This window comes from Ylistrum balloti, unplaced genomic scaffold (genome assembly GCF_031769215.1).
Source record: "Ylistrum balloti isolate Yb309-2 unplaced genomic scaffold, AGI_CSIRO_Ybal_v1 Utg370066, whole genome shotgun sequence".
Taxonomy (NCBI): domain Eukaryota; kingdom Metazoa; phylum Mollusca; class Bivalvia; order Pectinida; family Pectinidae; genus Ylistrum; species Ylistrum balloti.
The window spans coordinates 258720-282257 of NW_026782111.1; the positions used below are offsets into that span (position 1 = coordinate 258720).

At 34.2% G+C, this 23538-nt stretch overlaps 1 protein-coding gene across 1 annotated transcript in view; it reads left to right on the top strand.

Annotated features, from left to right (window-relative positions):
• The first annotated feature begins 929 nt into the window (after positions 1-929).
• The window catches only part of LOC132549583 (beta-1,4-galactosyltransferase 7-like), an 83956-nt gene continuing 61347 nt past the window's right edge, over positions 930-23538 (top strand). Inside the window, exons 1-4 of the mRNA XM_060213524.1 lie at positions 930-1180; positions 1953-2178; positions 2497-2580; positions 3051-3158. Of these exons, the coding sequence (XP_060069507.1) occupies positions 930-1180; positions 1953-2178; positions 2497-2580; positions 3051-3158 (669 nt within the window). The remainder of the gene's footprint in view (positions 1181-1952; positions 2179-2496; positions 2581-3050; positions 3159-23538) is intronic.

Here is a 23538-nt window from a genome sequence, read left to right on the forward strand (position 1 = left end):
ATTATGATGTGATGACGTCATAAATTCACAAACTCCTTACACTATGGTCATAGCAACAACGTGACAAGTACAGTAAAACATATTTTCAGAAAATGCGATGCTTGGCGCTGCCATAATTCCATACATTTTACACACATACTACTTAAAAAAACATACGCGCTTAAACTGAAATAACATCAGAATTGTTAAACTACTGCATTCAGTTTGGAAACCGTGGTTGTGATATCTTTTTATTTATATATTTATTTATTTATCTTATTTTGAATCATTTTAACATGTATTAATTGTAATAGCTGTAAGGCAATTAAGTGGACCTGGTTGTGCTTATGAATGGTAAGTATAAATATTGCAGATATTTGTTATTTAATATATATTTCTTAATTATAATCTTATATAATAATTCAAATGTAAATTGATAGATATTGCATTATTCAGCGCATGTGATGCTGGGTTTCCATGGCAATAGAGAAATATTCCATAGCTATAAGTATTTATCACATAATATAATATATACTTATATAATGTTCCGAGGCTCTTCTCAAACATATTAAACATAAACTTGTTTTACTTATTTAGCATGCACACCGTAAATGCTATTTTATGTTAGGAAATTTTCATTCTTGTCATCACTAAGCAGAAACAGGAACTTAGGGTACAGTTTTTCTTAGTTGTTAGGAAATATACGATATGCAATCTGCAGTTTACCGAGATGGAATAAGTAGCTATTAAAAGTTGTTAGATTTTATACTGTAAAATTAACAGAATGTCACATTATTCTAATGTTTTCTTTTTCTTTAGCTTTTTCATACAGATACCTAACACAGAAATCAATGATGAGGAGAAGAAAAGTACGTAATTTCGTGTTGTGTGTATCAATGATCTCCTATGTGATATTGTTAATATTTAAATGCTTCGTTGTCCTCTCAACGATGACAAATATTGATGAAGACAATGTGACTGTTCAAAGCCAAGCTGGAAACGCATATCTGCTGCCGGGAACAACTTTGAAACAACATCTGGGAAACAGGATATATAATCAAGCCCACAAGATGGCGCTGTTGGTACCGTTTAGAAACTGTAGCGAAGAATTGAATCAATTTGCTCCATACATTGAAACGTTTCTGAACAACCAAAAAATCGCTCACACGATCTATGTAATTAATCAAACGGATGCTTACAGGTGAGTCGATCTCATTAGGACGAAGGGATTTTAAAAGGAAGATATGGGCCCCATTCCTAATGGGGAAAAAACTATTAGTGTTGTTCAGTGTGGAGCGTACTAGCACTGATGTACGAAGTGTACGAAATGGTACGGAATCAACAAATTTTTCCGGCTGCAGTTTAATCCTATGTACAATTAGGATGAAAATAATGTGACGAAATGGTAAACAGATTATAGACCAAAAATACAGCTGATGGTAACAATGTACTGTAGGTATATTTTAGCACGTGTGCGTTAATTCGACAGAATTACTTTCTGAATTTACTTATATATTACGTTTGAAAATATGAATAACTGTTGAAACTAGCATTTTATTTCAATTATTATGGCGTGTACCATCAGGCAAAATTCAATGTCAGGTAAACACAAATTGAACAAAACTGTTGAAGTTTTGATGGTCTGATTTTAAGTCAGTGTTGCGGGATAAAGAGAATACATGGTGAGTGTCTTAAGATATAAAATGTATTTTGAGTCGGGACAGAAATACAACAGTGGCTCGCCAGAGGCTCTCCACATTTTGTTCTGCTGTATCTAAATCTTAATTTATTTGTATTACGAGGTGCTTTTGTATGTATTTGTATTATTTTCGTGAACATTATTTGTGTACGTTTTATACTAACTCTTAAGAATATCTCTTAAAAAGTATTTTTGTCACTTTGGAAAGCTTGCATCATCTGAACAGATGTACGACCTTCTTATTTACAATAACACGATCTTCTAATTTTCCCAGCTTCAATCGAGCGACACTGATCAACGTCGGGTTTCTAGAGAGCGATCCTAACTGTGATTACATCGCCATGCATGACGTTGATTTGTTGCCTCTCAACCCACTGCTAAACTACAGCTTCCCTTCGGAAGGTCCATATCACGTCTCCTCTCCCAAACTACATCCAAAATACCATTACCCATCATTCATCGGGGGAATACTGCTGATAACAAGAAAGCATTTTGAGAGTGTAAGATTTAAGCATCAGATGCTAACACTTCTGGAACGCCTGATCATATTTTCTTTGTACTTTTCCCCATGGAATTTCGATTTAAGTCTTTCTTTTCTTTACATTTTGCTTAAGTTTCGTCGGATTGAAGTTTGAATGAACATTTTATTGACATATATTTCCTTTCTCCTTTTTGTTGCTAGTTCATAAAATCAATTAATCAAACAATACAAAAGTTTTTTACAGAGCGGCAGTATGGAATAAAGATACATGAAATAAAATAGAATATTTCGCTTCAGGCATCCGACATTAAACGTACTCTTTTTGTCATTTTTACAGGTAAATGGGATGTCAAATCTATTCTGGGGTTGGGGAGGAGAAGACGACGAGTTTGGCTTGCGGTTATTGCATTTTGGAATGAAGGTATGCATAATCTAAAGCAATAAGATAATACGCTGTAATTAAAGGACCATTACGATAAAAATATTGTTATTAACATATTTTTACATTCTAATTTAGGTCATGATTCTGCTTTAGTATTCTCCTTTCGATGTCCTACCTAAATTGTCCTAGGAACCCCTCTAAACATAGCACCCGCAATGTACATACTCGGGCAGATTGAAATAGAGATACTGTTGAGAGATTGTCTTAATAATAACAATTTCATACATAACCACTCTTCACAATTATGTGTCCTCGTGTGAGCTAGACAGATACACAAACGAGCTGCGCAAGCATACTTCACGGTATAGTACAACAAGTATTAGTGGATTAAAACAACCGTTGTGAATATTTTCGATAAATCCCTGAGTGCTCTCTTTAGGGGATTTAAAAATAAAGTTATTTGTGGGTATGTACACCGACTATCAATTGTCAATTATTCAATATTACAGGTGAGACATCCAGTAGATGTAAAGACCGGCGTTCGAGACACTTTTCGGCATATTCATAATTCGAAGAAAAGACCTCGAGATCAATATCGGTACCACAAGCAAGGCTTTGTAAGTAACTTTTGATTGATTTATATCACGTGATATTTCTTTTATCCGGAGAAATGATTGTAAACCTGCTTATTTTTGCACAATCAAACTAAAGCGCGATATCATTGTTTAGCAAATAAGGACCACCAATATTTCGCACATTTCGCAATAACTGCCATAGAAACAACATTAATAAACTGCGGTAGTTGTAATAATATTTTAGCGCAATATCCTAAGCGCTAAAATAAGATTACCGCTAAATATATGTACATTTACAGTATATCCATGAAATAATATATATTTTTGCGTACTGCCTCTTAAAGCTTCCCATTTGTGACGCTAGGATAAATGAACTGACGTCATACATTTACAGATTTCATTGTGACGTCACAAACCATTAAGATGAAGCCGAATGAATTTCTGCATAATGTGCCGAAAATTATCATGTGACCGAAACTATTTACAAGTGGTAAACGTCTTCCTAGCCCTTTTGATTTTACCAGTTCAAATGACTGTTTTAACTTCGTGTCATGTTTACAATGAAATTCTAATATGAATTTTATCCATTCTTTTGTTGCCAGAAAAGAAATAGAATGGACCTTTCATCCGGAATAGATAATATCGTATATACTATAGAAAGTCGGTTTACAAAAACCTGTAATGGCACTGACGTCAAATTTATCAACGTACGCTTATTTTGTGACGTAAACAGCACACCTTTGTGCATCCAGGATAAAAATCATCTGTTGAAAACATGAACGCAAAGGCTAATTTGATAACAATCTTGGTGAGAAAAGAGTAAGAAATTGTTGTACAAAACGTTATGACTTGCCAAAGATGTATTACCACCATGGCGGCTGGGCATGCGCATTATCACCTTTTAGGATTTCCATGCAACCCTTTTACGTGTGTATATTTTCAGTAACATGCAAAAGTTGCAAAATACATATCTTTTCAGAGTTATTTCAATGAGGTCGTCTTTTTCTTCTTTGACGTTAACTATTGCAAAATGAAGACATTAGTGTTTCAAAAAATGTGCATGCAATTAACACATGCCTTACACACTACAGATTTAATGTACCTCTTCAGAATTTTGTTGCAACTGTGGACATAGTGTTTCATAAACACATCTTGTTTCTCCTCTGACCAATCAAATTATTTCCCTTGCGCCTTCGATTTTGCCATGACATGTTCTATGTGTGTAGAGATCGTAAGTGATTGTAAACCCTGGAATATCGAGGATGGAAGGACAAGGAACATCACAAGCGTGTAACGAGATTGTTGAATCAGTGAAAGAAGAATGATAACTTTTGTACATGTGTACGTCGGTGGAACAGAAGGTACTTACTCTTCTGGAACATCTGGTATTCTCCTTGTACAATTTGAGGAGTCTCTGTGCAAATCTTTCTTTTGTTCATATTTTGAAATAATTTTATTGAAGACGAGTAAGATTATGATTATGGCCACATGATGGTGTTTTTTTGTTGTTTGTCATTTGCCGTTCAGTCAGGGTATATCTTTAACAAGTCTGTTTAGTGTTTTTAAGTATTATCCAATAATATATATTTGTCTTGGTGTTTTGTGCATTTCGTATAATTTCTGTGTGATGATATAGGAAACAACATAAAAAGATGAAAGGAATTATTTTATGTACAAACGTGGCTGTTTAAGATTTGATCGGTTACGTGAGATTCAACGGGTAAATCTATTTTGATTAAGCAACTGCATCTCTTCAGATTCTCATCATTATATTCAATAAGTGAATGAATAAATAATTAAATGCAATGCAAATTAACACCACATTCAATCTGCATGCAATCACTGGATAACATAACTTAGTGTTGTGTGTTGGGGGATCGCTGGGCTGTGAAGGGAAAACCTCAGAAGCGTGACCTATATATAAGCCATTTCGTTCTACTCCACCAGCTCAACATAAAAACCTAAAGCGGACATACTTGTCCGGAATCAGGTAGAAATAAGTAAAACAATTATAAAACAAAAATAAAATATCCGGAATGGTGTTACTTCCCCCTAAACCGTAAATAGTATAGTTTGATATCTCACCTACCAGTATATCATACACATACCATTACATTTGATGATGCCTTAAAGCTATATTGATGATTGGAGTCGTGATATGTCCTTGACTCCACCAGTTAGATGTTAAAAACGTTGATACAGTCACGGCTGGTTGAAATTGCAGGAAAAGCAAAATTGTAAACACTTCCTTCAGTGAGACTAGATAATGATTGAACATAATAGGAGAAAAACAATCGTAGGTGTGAAGACGAAATACCCACTAAAGGGGCAAAGTATTGAATGTCAAAACCCCGACAGAGGTTCGGGTTGGCCATTCAAGAATCCCTCTTTGAATGAAGATTCTCTTGTGCCACCCCATGGTAAATGAGAATAATATATTAAATCCTATCAGAAACCACTGATATTATAATCGTTCTTTAAGAAACAATTGAAAGGTTTAGTAAGTTTTGGAACTTGTGCTTTACAGTAATGCTGTTACAAAGGCAATATTTCATCTTTATATAATCCGTAAAAACAATCTGACCTCACTAAGCAAACTCACACAACATACGTGTATGAGCATAACTTCGAGTTCTATTACTGTATGATGAAAATGTTACTTTATGGTTTTTTTTCAAAATGACAGTAATATACAATGTACATGGAAAGGAAATGGAAGTTTGTGGAGGTAAAATATTTAGATGAACCATTGCCGAGTCTAAAAGAGACGACTTTAAATTTTACACATACGTTGTAAATAAGTCCTATCTTACACCATTTATTTATTGGTACTTTCAAAATTCAAGTAGAATAGCGATTAAATTGCATACCGTGCGCACAGATGTGCGACAGCAGATTTCGGTTTACTATCGTGCGATTCCAAGTTTTTACGTATATAGCAGCACACACGGGATTGTTCCAATATGCATATAATATTTCTCTCTTAAGTTTTGAGAAAATCAGGTTTAAAAAGCTCAGGATAAGTAAACTGGTCATGTATAAATGATGTTAGAAGTAGACCGCAAAATCAATCATCGTACCACATGGCGACATCAAAATGATATTTACTGTTGCTTCCATCAACAACTACTTGTTTAAAGTGTTTAAATGTAAGGAACACATTTAAATATCTAATGGTTTTTTTAACGTACTTCCCCATTTTGTGTTTGGTATTTCTTCCAAGTGTTTTGTTCAATGTCCTCCTTGGTTTCATCTTTTCTGCAATTTTACAAATCATTTTACATTTTCACTGAACCTTTCTAAATAAATCGAGAATTCGATATGAACGCTTGGCCATTTTCTGCATGTCAGACTAAATTATGAGCTGATCTTACCACTGATCTTATTTCAAGTATGAATCATAAATAATGTTTTGATACTCTCATACATGTTAATGTATTTTTTTATGTCAAATATATCTATAGTCACCACACGATCCAACCTTGAAAGTGTTTCACTGTACCATCCTTCATGTTAGTCTGGATATTGACGTAAAAATTGTAACAATAACTGTATATTTGTATTGTCAGTATTGTAATGTCAATAACTTGTGTCTAATCCTTTGTCCATTTTGTGGCAACAAATATGTTTAACTATCAAAAAACTTAATATTTCAATATACATTGAGGCTTGTAAAGGAAGATCACGCATTCCAATAGTAAACCTTTAACATTTTAATTGCCCATGAGATATTAAAAAAGTGGTATTGGTTCAAGTTGCTGAAATAGCAAAATGCAATTAAAGTTGGCGATTCTAGTATATATAATATAAAACAATGTGGCAGGTAAAGAAATGGTCCAAACAGATACCAGTTACCTTTTTGTAATTAAAGAACTTTGAATCATCTTTTGATTTTTAACTGTTGTAGAAGTTTTAAGTTTCACTACTTTAGTAAAGTTTTGTTTCATTATTATAACATAAAATTGCTACAATGACGTAATGTCCCATTATGTTAAAATTCCATGTTTATTACTTTCCTCCCTTTGACCTGGAATGAAAACGACCAGTTCTGCCAAGATGGCCATCAGTGAAAATTTTTCATCCCATCGATGTACTTTCACACGTTAAGATGCCTTATTCGTTCTGTTTAATGTCTGTGATAATGTCCGAGAAAGTTAGTGAATAAAAATGACCTTGACCTGCATTCAAAGTCACGGGGATAATAATTGTCTTCTAGATAAAAGTAATCAGTTTTAGGTGGTTAATTTTTCGAATCAGCTCAATTTAACAGAATTTTGACACATTCGGATGGTTAATGAAGTGAGATGAGAGTGTAAATCATTGAATACCAAGTGGGCGATGTGGACCCGCTGGGCCTCTTGCTTTGGTCGAATTAACCATGGATTATTTTCATTGGTTAAACTATGGGTTAAGATTCATTACGCGCCAAACTGTTTCCTGTCGCGCATGTTTTTGATTTTTTTTATTCTATCAAGTGCAGCTATCAATATCGACAAATGCGAAAATACGATTGGACAAAGGAACTAGACTTCAAGGAGTCTATGTCCAATTATCAAATTTTAGCTGATTAATTGATGAAAATTGTTTGGTTCTTTCTCCAAGACAAATCGCCCTCCAAAAGATCTTAAGACCGGAAGGAATACTTTTCGCGACCTTCACAAAGATCGACATCGAGACATGGAATAACATTCCAGGGGAAAGAGAGTAAGCTTAAGTATTTCGCCTGTTTTTAATGTTAATGTATCTAATTTGTAATATTTATTTAACAGACAGAGGGCAAAGGATGGATTTTTCGTAAGCAGATACAGTTTGCTGTGTTAGAATATGTAGTAATGAAAAAAGGGCGGGTGGGGGCAGGGCATATTATTTAATATTAGTGAAGCTTTCTAGGCAATTAATTGTTACATTTCATCAAGAAAACCACTTCGTCAACATGTTATCAAGTTGTTTTCTTTCACTCTGATGTCAGTGTATCAGAATTTTGAATTACTGTAAAAATCATACATTTTGTTATTCTAAAATCTCGAGGTTTTACAAAAGTATGTATTTATGTAAGATAATCCGGATTTGCTCCCCATGGTATGAGAGCTGCTTTCGTTAAGCTACAAAATTAATCACCAGTTAATAAACGTGTATGAATTATGAAATGTTTCCTTTTATTCGTACTGAAAATGACCTCATTATTTTTTTTTATATAAATGTAAATTCTGAATGTGAATTCTGAAGGTGTTATTGCTCCTACTGAAAATTGCATTATTCGACAAAATGTAAGATGACTTGTTGGATATCTAAGTGTGTGTGCTATGGTTTTATGTTTTTTGTTCGTTTTTGTTTTGTTTTTATTTCAATGGTTAACTAATAACATGGTTTAAACTACTTCAATGTATGTAGGGACCTAGATCTAGATACATTCGTAGGTCTCTGATCTAAATAAAAATTTTAAAAAATGACGAACATATTGGTTTTTTTTATTTGCAGTAGCATTGATGCTGTTTAAAATGTAAAAGAGATTTCATTTGTTTTTTGTTTTATTTTTGTTTTTCGATTTTCTTGTATCTTTTTATTTTGTATATAAAGAATATGACTCAGTAACCCGAAGACTTGTTAAAGAGGGGTTATTGACTATAATTAAATCTAAGCACGCGCTTCCATAAACAAATATGCTGGCTTTAATGTCCTAGCTTGATCAAGATTAGAAATAACGTAATTTTCCTTATTTTGAATCTTTGTTTATTTCCATTCAATCTTCACTGGTATTTTGAATTTTTTAAATAAATATTTCACTGGAATAGTTTACATATGAATGGCATAGATAAGAGAATATATCATTGAATTTATTTCTTAAATCAAGTGTGTTAAGATATGATTTTTTAAAAGTTTTTATATAAACTGGAATGTTTATATGCCATTGGACCATAATCAGTAAAAAACCTCTCTAAATGAACAAAATAACGTAAGATGAACAAATGAACATACCATTATATCTAAATCAGACATGTAATAAAACGTATATAATTGTTAAATTCAAGTACAAGTTCTACAACTCAATCCAAACTGCAGTTTGCTGTAATCAACGCTGAAATAGCCGATAAAAGATGTTAAGAATAATGAATGGAGTCATATAATTGTAAAATGACTGTTGAAAGTCAATTCTGACCCAGTGTAAGAACGCTGGAGGTGTGCGTCATATTTAGATATATATATTACAGTCAGGTGAGGAGAGAGATTTGCTGTCAAGATGACCAGAATAAAAAAGTAATTCTCAAGAGAGAAGAGTCCGTACCATTGGTGAAAAACAGCCATCCCGTAAGTTATCCTAAAATGCCATCTATGATTGAGAATGAGAAGATCACAAACTCTTGTTAGATTCTGAGTATGTCCAATGAAACATTTTCTTTCCTTTCTGAATCTAAAAGAAACAATGCAATGCCTTGATAAGTCATTTATTTTCATCATTAAACATCATATTGATACATCTACTGGTGATTGTTAAAGGAAACAGTTTTATATATAAGGTATTGTTTAAAATTACAGACCATACCCATATCAGATCTTTACTCAAACTGATAACCTCCCTTCTTATCTTCCCTTCTACATGTACCAGGTAGTCGGACACATGATATGTGGAAGCAGATACTCTACTTCTATATACCTATCTAAAATATCAGAAATACCATATCTAAACTCTACACACATTAAAGTATTATAAATTTGATATATAATGAAATTGAACATGCCATATTAGAACAAGGTATACATCAACAATGACCAGATCTACAAACAGCCATTTCTTATGTTTGTTCATCATTTTCAGCAGCAATCATATATATTTGTGTCGGAAGATGAAAAATATAATAATGTTTGTCATATATGTATATGAGAAAAGTCACGTGGGAGGAGAATATGTAGAAACAATAAGTAAGATATGTGTATTATATGAAACGTATATCTGGGTCTCTGTTATATAAGTAAAAAGATCATCAGATTTGTGGACATTTATTTTATATCAACAATTTATTTCCAGAACACTCAGAAAATCGACTTAAACAATCTGAAACCTTATATATAAAAATATATATAGAAAGTAACTTATTATCACCAAAATGAAATACATGATTATCTGATTGTCCTTCAATAAATAGCAAAATACCAGAATGTTTTGCTTTGTTTTTGTTATTGAAATTAAATGTCTGAATGAAGTTGTAATCAACATAAAAAAAATGATACAATCTAGGTTTTGTTCCAGGATGGCAAACGAATAGTCCCTTACCTTAATATCTGTCGTGTTCAATATCTAAAGATATTAAAACAAAATTGCAATTATATTATCTTTTTTTCACAAATGTCTAAAAAAAAAAGTAGAAATATACATCTACAGGAAATTGTAGTGAAGAAGTATACCACCAAAATAGTATCCGATACTAACGAAGCCTAGACATACGAGACTGACAAAATGATAGCTTCAACAGATCTGACTTTTTCATTTTGAGACACTTAGACTGTCAGATATAAACAAACAGCTTTTAAGTTGCTTTAGATTTTGATTTTTGACGGTTTTCAAAGAACACAGACAATGTTTGTATTGAATAAATCAAAGGGCACGCTCTTTAGTTCAGATAATTAGAAAACACGTGGATGTTGTATTGTACACAATTGTACAGTATGTCTGCTTATAACGTTGAGAACGAGACGGCGTAACGTCGACCGCTGTAACTATTACTGTGCATGACAGTGCCTACCTTCCTTTCCATATTTACAGTATATCCATTCGCTAGTCAGTATGATATGGTTTGGTTTATTGTTGATTTACGTTCTGTCAACAGTTGGTCATTTAAGAATTTGCCACATTTCGTTCGGTGGAGGAAAGAGGGAGTTGCCGGAGAAAAAAAAAAAAAAAACACTGACAGCACCGGCGAGTGCCCCACGTATGCCTCGAAACGCGATCCAGAGGTGGAGGGCTAGCGATAAAGACGCTCAAAGGCCTGATGGTATGATACAATATACTTACATCTCAGTTGTTTTAGGAAATCACGATATGCGTGTTGATAACAGATGCCAGTCACACTTTGTGATGCGGTTGCTTCCGGCGGAGAAATGCACCTATTTGCTGCATATTCATCCGCTTCATACATCTGAGATTTTGATGGTAGGTACTCTAATCGGGGCGAGGTGTTACAATTGGTACTACATACGTAATGCCAGCGTAATGTTGTGCTTTTCCCTTTAAAGTTCGTACATTGTGACGTCATAACGCCGATAAGTGTATGTACATTTCACAATCTATGTTAGATGTATGTAACCCGTATTTTTACCGCACGTGGAGCACAACAAGGAGGAAGTTTTGTATGATATGTACTTCATTTAAAAAGATATTCGGTAAGCAGAAATGCTCACTAATGTTTGGGAAGTTCTTTTTAAAATGTTTCACAAAATAAGCAATATCAGACAGAATATTTTTCATATAGCAATATCTAAATACATTGTTTGTAGGGTCCCATTGGCCATCTTCATTTAGATCAAATAGCCCGAGCATAGGGGAATTTGATGTACAACTATTAGAAATAGGAAACATAATAATAATAATAGACTTTATTTCCATTCGATTACACATTGAGTCAAAGACTTTTCTCACATGTGGTCGAAAATATAAAATATACAGTATTTACAGCATAGTTAAAACATAGAACATTACGAAACGTTTGATAATATCACAGAATATAACATTGATATCACAGAATTTCCGAATTATGAAAGATACATGAGTATTCATTATAATAAATTAAGTATTAAAATTCATGCATACATAAGATCTCATGTCGCATATAAAGTATGATTATAAACACTAAATACCTAAGTGCCCAATATACATATATGCTAATGTGGCAAAGAGTAAGATTTACCAGAATATACGCTAATATAGCATGGATTAAAACAAGAGACCGCTTGAATATTATGATTTTATATATAATCACAGATAGTAAAATGGAAAGCTTGAAGTCTAAAAACAAAAACAAAAAATACATAATTCAATACATGAAATGTATAACATCAAAACCAGCAGTATAATATAAGCCAAGGATAATTTAGTCACTGACTACTCTAGTTATTCTGTCTATAGATTTGATTAAAATGCTTCCCACATTTTACTTTGAATGAGCTTAGTGACTTACTGTCAGTGACAGTTGTTGGAAGCTCATTCCAGAGGGTTGGCCCATTATATTTAAAGGAGTTTTTGTATTTAGCTGTTTTGTGTTTTGGTATAACAAATTTCCCCATTGTGGAAGATCTTGGTTGAATGGCATGGACACTACTTACTGGGGTGTTACATTTTAAATAATCAGGACAAAGGTTGTTCATTGTCTTTTACATTAAGACACATTCATTCTATTGAACTCTGTGGGTGAAAGGTAACCACTTTTATTGGACAAATAATTGTGCATTAGGAACACTGTAGTCAACATCCAAAATAATCCGCAGTGTTCTTTTTTTGGACTCGCTCAAGTTTCTTTACTAGTTTCTGTGAGCAGTGTCCCCATATATTTGAGCAATAATCAATAAATGGTAGAATAAAACAATTATGATAGGTGATTCTAGCTGACACTGGAAGATATTTTTTGATTCTACAAAGCTGTAACAATTTAAAATTTATTTTTTAGTACATCTTGAGCTTTTATATCCCAGGATAAGATATCATCTATAATCACAATTTGTTTCTACTGCCTACTACCAATTACCATGGTTTTAGTTTTTTTTCTGAATTTATAACCATTTTATTGACATTACACCAATTTCTAACATTGTCAAAGTCATCTTGCAGGCATGATTCAATGACATTAATATTATTGTCTGCTTTTTGCATAGACGTATCATCTGCATACATAACGAGTTCACATTGATTTGAACAAAGTGGCAGGTAATTAACATATACTAAAAACATCTAGGGTCCTAGTATGGATCCTTGAGGAACACCAGTTTTGACTTCAAAGGAATTACTGAGTACATTGCTGAATGAAACTTTTTGGAGTCGATTAGATAAGTAGGAAGCAAAGAAACTAATAGTATTTTGGAACAGCCATATAATTTCATTTTTTGAAGGAGGATCATGTGGTTCACTAGGTCGAAGGCTTTACGAAAGTCTATATACATTACACCTATAAGATTCCTTTTGTCCCATTCATCATACCATCGGTTGGTGAGAGCAGTAAGGGCAGTCTGAAAGGAGTGCATATTACGAAAACTAGACTGGTTATCAAGGAGTAAGTTATGGATTTATTTTAGCATGTTTGAATTGGTCAGGAAAAACATTCATTTCAATACACATGTTTAATAGCTTTGTTACTGAATCAGACACAGAATCTGCTAGCATTCTCAGATATTTGGCTGAAATTCCATCTAGGCCCGTAGCTTTCTTACAGTCAAGATTTTTCAGGAATTTACTCACAAAATTGTATGAAATCTTTGGTATATCATAGAATGTATTTGAAGGGAGCTTTTGATAAACAAAATTTTGAATTTTATGAAAATAATGTGCTGGAGTTTCTCACTTGTTTCAGATATGTATTCTTTGACTATGTCAGTAAAATAACTATTAAAGGAATTCACTTGTTTCAGATATGTATTCTTTGACTATGTCAGTAAAATAACTATTAAAGGAATTCACTTGTTTCAGATATGTATTCTTTGACTATGTCAGTAAAATAACTATTAAAGGAATTCACTTGTTTCAGATATGTATTCTTTGACTATGTCAGTAAAATAACTATTAAAGGAATTTTTATTTCTATAGGATCATCTATTTGTTTCTCATCTGCTAAAATAAAATCAGTTCTGAGGGGCTGCTCTTGGGAAACATACAGACAAAGTGGTGAACGAAGATATTCAAAACAGTATAACGAACATTTTGTATAATTTGAGGTGAGGGCATCGTCGGAAAGCCGCTGTTTATATGCTGTTCTGGTGGTAGAGCACTCGCGTTGGTTTCCGCTGATGGGAAAAGGAAAGATAACTCCGGAATTCCTGTGTGAAATATTACAGTAAATACGGCTTATCTCCCTTTGTATGTGGGGTGTGGTGTTGGTGGTGAGGATTTGCTCTCAAGATTGTAACGGAGGTCGGTACAGGTTAGATATTGTCAAAGTTTAAGAATCTTTGAATAAGAACGTGTTATATACTTCTGTGAAATTTTAACAGCTTTATTTAGCTAATGTTTTCAAAAGTATCCATTATAATTCTTCATTTTTTTCGCCCGTTGTGATGACGTAATAGTGTTAATCTCTATCCGCTGAGATCATGCGGACTGTAGTTTCTCTGCGTCCGTCTGTCCGTCCGTGAAAGTTTATCAGCTCCCTAGCTGGTCCATTCCTTGAGGGATTATCATAAAACACCACACACATATTAAGCTTCAGACTATCTTGTGCAAGTCCGAGTTTCAAAGTGTTTGTGTCAAGGTTAATATCACTGTTGCTATCTTTAGAAAATTATTGTAATCGCTCTAGCGCCTTCATTCTTTGGAGGATTCTGATCAAACTCCAAACACTCATCAAACATCAAAATATCTCGGACAAGTTCGAGTTTCATGGTTGTTGGGTCAAGGTCAAGGTCAATCTCACTATTTTTAGAAAATTTATAAACCATGGCTATCATAATTCACATATTATTTTGTGGGCTAGTAGGGGACATGTATTGTGCGAGTTTGTTTAATTAATCGTAAGACAGAAATAGTAGAATCAACTTCGGATACGTTTTATATCACAACCCATTTTTAAAAATTGGAATTCTTATTTCTAACATATTTTTTTCAGTGATCATACACAATGAACACAATGAATTAAGGCTGGTGTTTTCTTATAAAGGGTCATATGATCCTCCCGACAATCTAGAAAATGCGCAAAATTGATGTTTTAGTATATGTTATGACGTTGATTTTCATAATATTGTCTTATCTCACTTAGTTACTGCTAGTTTAGATTTTATTTGATGAAGAAGCCAGATCGCTCAATTGGTTAGAGTTCTCAAACAAAGCCCGCAAAAATTAGGCCACACGAAAAATACTTCATTTTACAGTAGTATTATAGACAGGAAGTAAACAGACAGCTTTAATATACGAATAAAATTTGTATTAAAAAGAAAAAAACTATAAAAGTCAATTGTATTTTCCACTTCAAGTTTTAACCCAAACCAGAGCGGTTGAAGCAGACTGCATTGAGAGACAGGTCGCGATGTTATTGTGGGTTTGAGATATTAAAGATGGGCAGATATCACTGAGATTTCGATAAAAAAAAAATATCGCAGTGTTGTTTCATGTGGTTAGTAGAACGGTTTGGTGATACGGTACAGAAAATAGGAAAGATCTATGCATTTATACATGCATACCGCTGCATAGTTTGAATATTGTACAAAAGACACACAAGTAGACAGAACATTTAAATATAAATGTAGAATCAGATAGAGAAGAACAAAATAATGAATTAATCTTTATCATACAGCTGTTTCGTCTTTTTAGGACTTGTCAGTGATGCTAAGAGCGTAAATTTCGAAACCTTGGAGGCGACTCTAGGGAAAATTCAGATAGGAAAAAGATAAAATCAAAATCTAGATGTACGGAGGTGGGGGGGGGGAGGAGGGAGGTGGCGGAGGGGGGGAAGGGGGGGGGGAGGGAGGTAGCGGGCGGGTACGAGTCCCATAAATCGGTTATATTTAGCAATTTGCTATATATGTATATTCTTAACCGTGGCTATTGGAATGAAGTGAAATTTGGCATACAGGTACGATGAATCTCGGAGACTTACAATCCACTAGACAATGCCTACCACCCCAGAAATCTAATATTAATTATTTTTTATTTATTCACAATTATCAAAATACTAACATAAAAAAGTTTTCTACATAATCATCTTTCCGTTTATCCGTTAGAGCTTTCGTTTCTAGTGAGTTTTACAGACACTGCTGTGAAGAACTTCAAAATACTTTACCTAAATATTGGTCACAATTCCTAGATACGTACAAACCCGGTTTTAGGAAAGGATTTGGTTCTTATGGTAACCGGTCACTATACAGAGATTTTTTTTCAAGTAAACGACTGTAACTTTATATGGTTGGATTTATTTAAACTTACGTCATTTTTTTGTTCTTTTCATCCTTTAAATTTGTCTTTTTATATTTTCTAAGCAGTTGCCATGGCAACAGAATGAAGGCTTCTGATTGGTCGGAAGTTGAATTTATAACTTGTTGAAAGTTTACTAATGTGGCGAATTTATTGATAACATATTGCTGGAAAGCATATTCCACGGTTAAGAACGAAAGTATTCTGTGGTATACAATACCCATCCACTCAGCGCCTTCCACACATCTCGTATTCTGGTATATTTAAATGAAATGATGCGAAAAAGCCTACGGGCGTTGTCTCCCTTGTGATAGGATTGTACAGTCAAATCCATCGTCGAAAAGTTCGGGACTCCAACGACAGAGCATAATCTCGTGGGTTTCCGAAGATGAGCGATATCACACAAGTAATGACCGTGATTAAGGTTGTCATAAGTGTTTGTCAACCTCATGAATATTGAATATCATCTTTCAAAAATTAAACACAGCAGCTTCAAGCAAAGGACATCATGTTTTCGTTGACTTCATAGGTTCTCTGATCCACAAATTAGTCTCAAAATGTTTCAAATACGACAGCAAATCACGAAAGAATCCTCTGTGGGGAAAATTCACGAAATTTTGTTTTAGTTGCAAAAAATAAAATTGACAACACTACTCACATTTGTGTCTTTATAATAAAACATTATTAACTTGTTTAATAATTTGATGTGGAATGCATCAAAAAGTTTTAAACATTTTTTTATTAATACTGATATTGAAAATGCATACGTAGATAAGACAGAAATACCTTCAAATATAATTACGAATTCCATTTGGTTAAAACAAAATCCTTGAGGATGCTTGTGTGTTTGCTTGCTTGGGTTATTGCCCTGTTGACGGCAAGGGTCATTTAAAGAAGGTTCTCCTTATAGTAGCTGGTGGTCATCTCACTGAACAACATATGGGAGGCACGCCGAATGCTCTCTAGAGCAATAAGGGTGAGATGTCTTGTTCAATGACACAATTATATCAACAAAGACCGGTTCGTTTCTCAGCTTCCTGGGAAACATAAACGGCCACCTGTAGGGAGAGTAGAACCATGCACCTGATATTTTCACCTGACACGTAGATGAACGCTCAAACCGACTGAGCTATTGCGACAATTCCTCCTCCTCCTCCTCCTCCTCCCTTCTTTCCCCCTCCCCTTTGCGAGTATATCTTTTAGTGATTATCTTATCTAAGCGTTTTTCGCGGGAATTAAGATTACGTCAGTTTCCTTAACATTTACTATGGATGTGTGAATTCTTCATTTGCTCTAATTGCAAAAGAATGATAATTCGCTGAAAATTTACGTCGACAAAATAAGCAAGTGCACAGTATTTTTTTTAGTATTATTTACATCACAACATATTTTTTGTTTGTTTGTTTGTTTGTTCCTAGAGTTTCTCATGATATAATTTATGTATAGACTCTACACAATTCAACATCTTAAACTACCACACTAGTTTCTTCGTCATTGTATAAATGTCATCCTCATCAGTTGAGGAGCAGAAATAATGCAAGTAATTAGCTTAATTTCCAGTCATTTTTACTGTTTGATATTTAAATTTAAAATGTAAAAGTATTACATTAAAAAAAGATAAAATATTGTTTAATTTGACAAAAGCTTAAGCTCTGATTGAACAGATTTTTTTCAGATGTTGTCAATTATTGATTTTTTATATGACAATATGTCGATAAGATATTATGATTTATCTCGTCTAAAGCACTTTTTTATGACTTTAATGATTTGGAAAATATTTGTGGACTTCCAATCATATTTTTTGTCATGTTTTTTATCGTCAATTTATCAGGTTTCATTAAAAATCCATTAATTTCCAGTACGAAAATTTATGTTGTATCTGATGAAAATCGTGAACCATCAACATGGCGCCATTGTTTTAGAATCACACTTTTTTCTACTTCCTTGTTTTGAGATCTTGATGATCAATTTCCGTTGATTAATCAGACTGTGTGCAGTTTCAATCGTATTGTCAATCAACTTTTTGACATCTAAGTTGATTAAATGACTGAGGAAATGTATTTCTTTATTACAATTTTATTTCTAGATAATCGGAATACGTGATATTTTCATAATATTAACAAGACGCAATTTTAACAGATAGGAAACACGAACGATTCAACGTTCCAATATGGCCGTCATTATCACGTAATATCTCGCGATAGTTCTTTGAAATCAATTTTTACGGCTAAATTGTTCTTGTTATCTTCAGAGAGACTTAAACAATCTTTATCAACTGATGTCAAAGACACTAGCGTGTATCGCTCGACAAAAAAGACAAACTTATGACCTTTTAATTTTTAACCTCACATGTACAACAGGTCAATTGCTAATGTACAGCAGTAAACAATATGCCTACATCCGTTGAAGACACGTCTTGTCACGAAGCACAAAAAAAATCATTTCTAATCATATTCCAATGCCATGCGCTGGTTAGCAAAGAATTTAAAAAAAAATTATGGGGCTAACCATTTGAAATTCTTTCAATGTAAGTTTACCGAAATCATTATCCATGAGAAATGTTTATCACCAGCAACTTCATCCATCGCCCTATGAACTACTTTGGCCTATGAACTTTGATTCCTGTTTTACTTGTATAAATCACTTGATGGTCCGATGAATGGTTACACGATCTCATCCACGTCACTTAGCTGAGTCCGAAGGAAAATTGTTATTGTAATGGAACAAAAAAGACACAGATAAGATGAAATGTTTCATATGAAAGAAATGTAATTAGCGCAGAAAAAGTTAACAATGCCATATTGATATATATATATAAGTAATACCAATCTCGGAACAACACATTTTCATATAATCGCCGTTTTGTTCGTCCGTCATAATTTTGTCAGGAGCATAACTCAAACTCTAATAGAGGTATCATATCATCATAAAACGTCATAGGTAGAGAGATATTAACAAGAAAACGTCCAGCTCACAAGAACCACCACTCCCTTTTACATAATTTTGGAGTTATTGCCCTTTGATATTTTTCATACTTAAATTTTGTCAACATGAAACTTCATTGGAAGAAAAAGCTCAACAAGGAAAAATGCATTGCACACGAACCAGTGTTCTCTTTTGCATAATTTTGGAGTTATTGCCCTTTTTTATAGGTCATACTTTAAGTTTGTCCCATTTGTAAACTTTGTTCTTATTTCGGAACATGACATTACTTACTTAGATTGACCAAGATTTAGATAACTCTTCCGGAACACCTGTTCTTTTTCTCATTGTACTTTTTCAGAAGTCTCTGTTTAAAGTTTTTACTTGTCAGTAACTTCGTGACTTTTTTTCAAAGTATAGGCGACCAGTCAAGGGTGAGGATCGAGTTGTTTAAACAACTATAGCTAGCCTAGTTTCGGATCACAATCATACTCCCAGGTCGTTTTTCTTGGATACCAACAATAAAGAACTTTCAGCTCAGTTAGCAAATACTATTACCCAGACATACCTATCACAGGCTTGATTTTTATACAAATATGATGTACGTTATCCGTTCTGTGTAATGACGCCGATATGCTGATTTTGTGTAATTTTCCGCACTTTTAAATTTTTAGTAGGGTATTGCATGCTAACGAAATGCAGGTAATGAGGTACTTTCGAGCTCACTGTATGTTCAGCTAGAGTAGATGTACAAATTGGTCTATACAATTAAATTTTTTGCTGAATATTTGTACTATTTTAATTTTCGTTTTCCTTTGGTAGAACATAGTGGGAAATTAATTGTGGTACGAGGCCAGCTCAACCATTGTTTCACTTTGGTCGGATCAGAGCAACCAGACACCATCTGCGCATGCGTCATCATTTGGAAGCACGACAGTGGTTAGTTGGTTATCACACGAGAAGCTTAACTTCAGGGCGGTCTAATGAGACCTACCCTATTAATGGAAAAATCGTTCCGATTATCCGTTGTGACACTACCCTGACATTCACTTTGAGAACTTGATATCACTTGTGTCGACTTAGATACACAGTGTTATATATTTATGTCTTTGGTTGTCATGAAATATTAAAGATTTTTTTACGGGAGGCGTCACCAGATGCAAATACATATGCAATCAGGGAGCGAATAAACCTTCATATTTCCCTATAACCAGGGTTGTAAAATGCTTATTAAACTGAAACATCTTAGAATTTGGGCCAACAAAAACTGCACTATTTGATAAACAGCAATCAACATTTTGTTTTATGACGGAAGCAACCCATACCCGGTTTAGAAAGATTTTAAATTTCAGCTTCTACAACGTTTCCTACAGATATTTTATTGTCACTGCAACATTTTTCGTTTTCTCGATACATCCTATACATTTGTCGGTACTTGTTTTCCGCATTTCATCGATTCAAATGTCTTTAGGCTTTTGTCCGTTTGCTGGTTTGTCCGTGACGTTAACAAATAAAAAAACGACAACTCCGGCGGAGTATGACGTATGTAGCCTCATGTTAATTTGCCTAGGAAAATGCAATGTTTCATCACTCAGTCAGATAATGTTTTAACCAATTAGTGACATTACAAAAAATGAGATATAATTATAAGACATATTCAGTGCGGACTTGCCGGAAGAAGCTCTGTCATGGCGGCAGCGCCATCAAGTTTGACGTGCATTCATCCGGAGAAACTACTTCAAATCTGTTTGTATTTTACCGTAACGCTTGGTTGGAACAAATGCCTCGTGCTCCAGAATGAACGAACGAGTACACACTGGGATAAAAAAAATACACCATGTTGATTGACACTCGGTGTCCAAACTCAACAGGTCAATAAATCCTTTAAATTCTTAATGTTTACATCTGACATATCTTCTTAGATTTGAAATTAGGAGCAAATAAGTTTTGAATTGATGTCAAATAGAAAAAATCATTTATATTTAAACATACGGTATACTTTCGCTTTATTTTATTTCTTCTTAAGAATTAGTACAAAAAAAATGGTTTTTCTTCATACCTACAGCTGTGATATTTCACCAGGTTGTGTATTTCCCATACAAAAGATGCATTTTTTAGGTTCTATGTGTTTTGTAAATGTCTGGAAGTCTGTGAAAGCAGGAGACGTACAAGATTCCTGAATCACTAGAGACATATCTACCACCCATCATAGAATTTCATTTCTCTTCAGAACCTCACTTAGTCGGTAACATGACAGAAGCAAATTGCTCGTAGAGAGAAAATATCGCGCAGTTTCGACACGTGTGTTGGGAAATAATTTAAGAGCTGGATAAATTGTATGCGTCAGTATAAAGTATTAGTTGGATCAGAGAAAATATTATTCCCTTAAGTTGCAAAATAATTCGCCACTTTTTATGTAGAAATATCAGTAAAAACGCCAAGAGGATATAACTAATGGGAGGAGCATTCTCCTGTAAACTTTTGCTGTGAAGACGAAGCCAGAAGTCAGTCCGAAATACGAGCATCAATGTCTCCCAAGCGTTTAACTTTATTCGATTACATTGACATTATGACAGAATGGACTAAGAACCTGTGCGTCGTACATTGTGTTAAAACGGCCACACTTCTCAATTTAGAATCTGTATCACTAAAGCGTTTGTTCCCTATAGGAAGACAATACTGTACCAAAATTGTATGTTGAATTTATGATTCGGATTGTAATGGGCCATCTCGGCTTTACGCTGGTGAAGATAGCAAATTATCCGACGTGTGGGTACTTCGTAAAATTGATCACTTGGTCTGGCTATAGGTCTTATGTTAATATTAACATAATGGAGCAGGGACGATAGAATATCCGGCTGAAAGAGACAAACAGATGGTCTGTATTTTAGTTTCGTCTTTGATTGTCTCGTCCCCCGTGACTCGGGAGGGGCGAGGTGTGAAGAACACGAGGTTAATCGCGGCTAATGACTTGGAATGAAGAACTGTAACGGGAATCCGATATCTTGTCAGCTTCCCTCAAACTGGGGCTACATAGGGGTAATTCTTCGCCGCAAATTTCGTATTTCTCCGTTTATAATTCTAATTATTAATGATAAGAAAAAATACATGCATCAGAAATAAAAAAAGAATTTAACAAATACGATATCACTGAACAGGAAAAAACAATGTTTAGTCGGAATATACATGTCATCATATCTATGGTCTTTACGCTAAGCAGTTTTCTCGTTGGGAGCCCCTGGTTCGGCAAACCACCCGGATGGGATTAATCCAACCTCCTGTCGCGCCATCTTTGTAACCAGAATTTTATGAAATACTAACAAGCATATTGGCCATTTGCCATGTGTTATAATTAAGTATCAATGTTTCTGGTTTCAGATAAAACAAATATTTCCCTCCGTTTATTTGTATTGCTGTACTTACCGATGTCAGACCTCCATATTCGAGTTAACGGAACTGTTCACCATTGTCGGATGTGAACAAGTTGCCGTTCTGATAAAATTGATAACCTTTGTAATAACAATTATTTTTTATGTCTTTCGACTCCAAAAGTACATATTCTTTATAATAAAACAGTGATTAAGTATATAGTTAACATGGAATTTTGGCGTCAAATCAGGGTCGATTGCGGCAGTTCAGGCAACGCGTCGGAAAAAGGTTGTTTTTTTTTCATATTTTCTCCCCTTCTGCTCAATGTCAGCTGGGATAAACTGCAGTTTTATCAATCTAGTCATGTTTTCCCACTCACGAAACTGACTGTCATTAGTGTAGAAAAACATGGATTTGCCCATTATTCCAATTAGATATGCCTTTGCAAAATTCTTTTAAACGTCGGCATAGAACAGACAGCTCTTAAACGAAAGTGTAAGAGATATGTATCAAAATTATCGACTGAAATATGAAAATTTCGGTGAGATTCTAATAGTCACAGTAAACACGTGTAGTTATATTTGAGATTCTGATCGAAGCTGCAGGCAGCGGTAAATGGTGTTTGGTTCGATTTCTGTTCAGGGTGGTTTTTGATCCTTGTGAGGCTGAAAATAGACCGTCTTGATCTGTCATTGCTGTGTCATGGTTAAGACAGTCCTAATAGCAGCCAAATATATGTACATAGCAAGCCAGTTTCAACAGTACGAACTTTGTCCATTTAGCATTCGTTAGTCATGCAGAACAATTCTCCAGTCGACTGACCAGTCGATAGTTTTAACTAAACCCCACCAGTCCTGACTAATCTGCTGGTATACTTAAATCAAAACAACGGGCATCATCACTACATCACGATTTAAACTATCTAGATATGAGGGTAATACAAAAGTCAGGAGAGTGAGAGTGACCAATATACCCTGGGGATATAGTGTTAGCTATAGACTGGTAAACTGAGTAACCTGAGTACCTTAA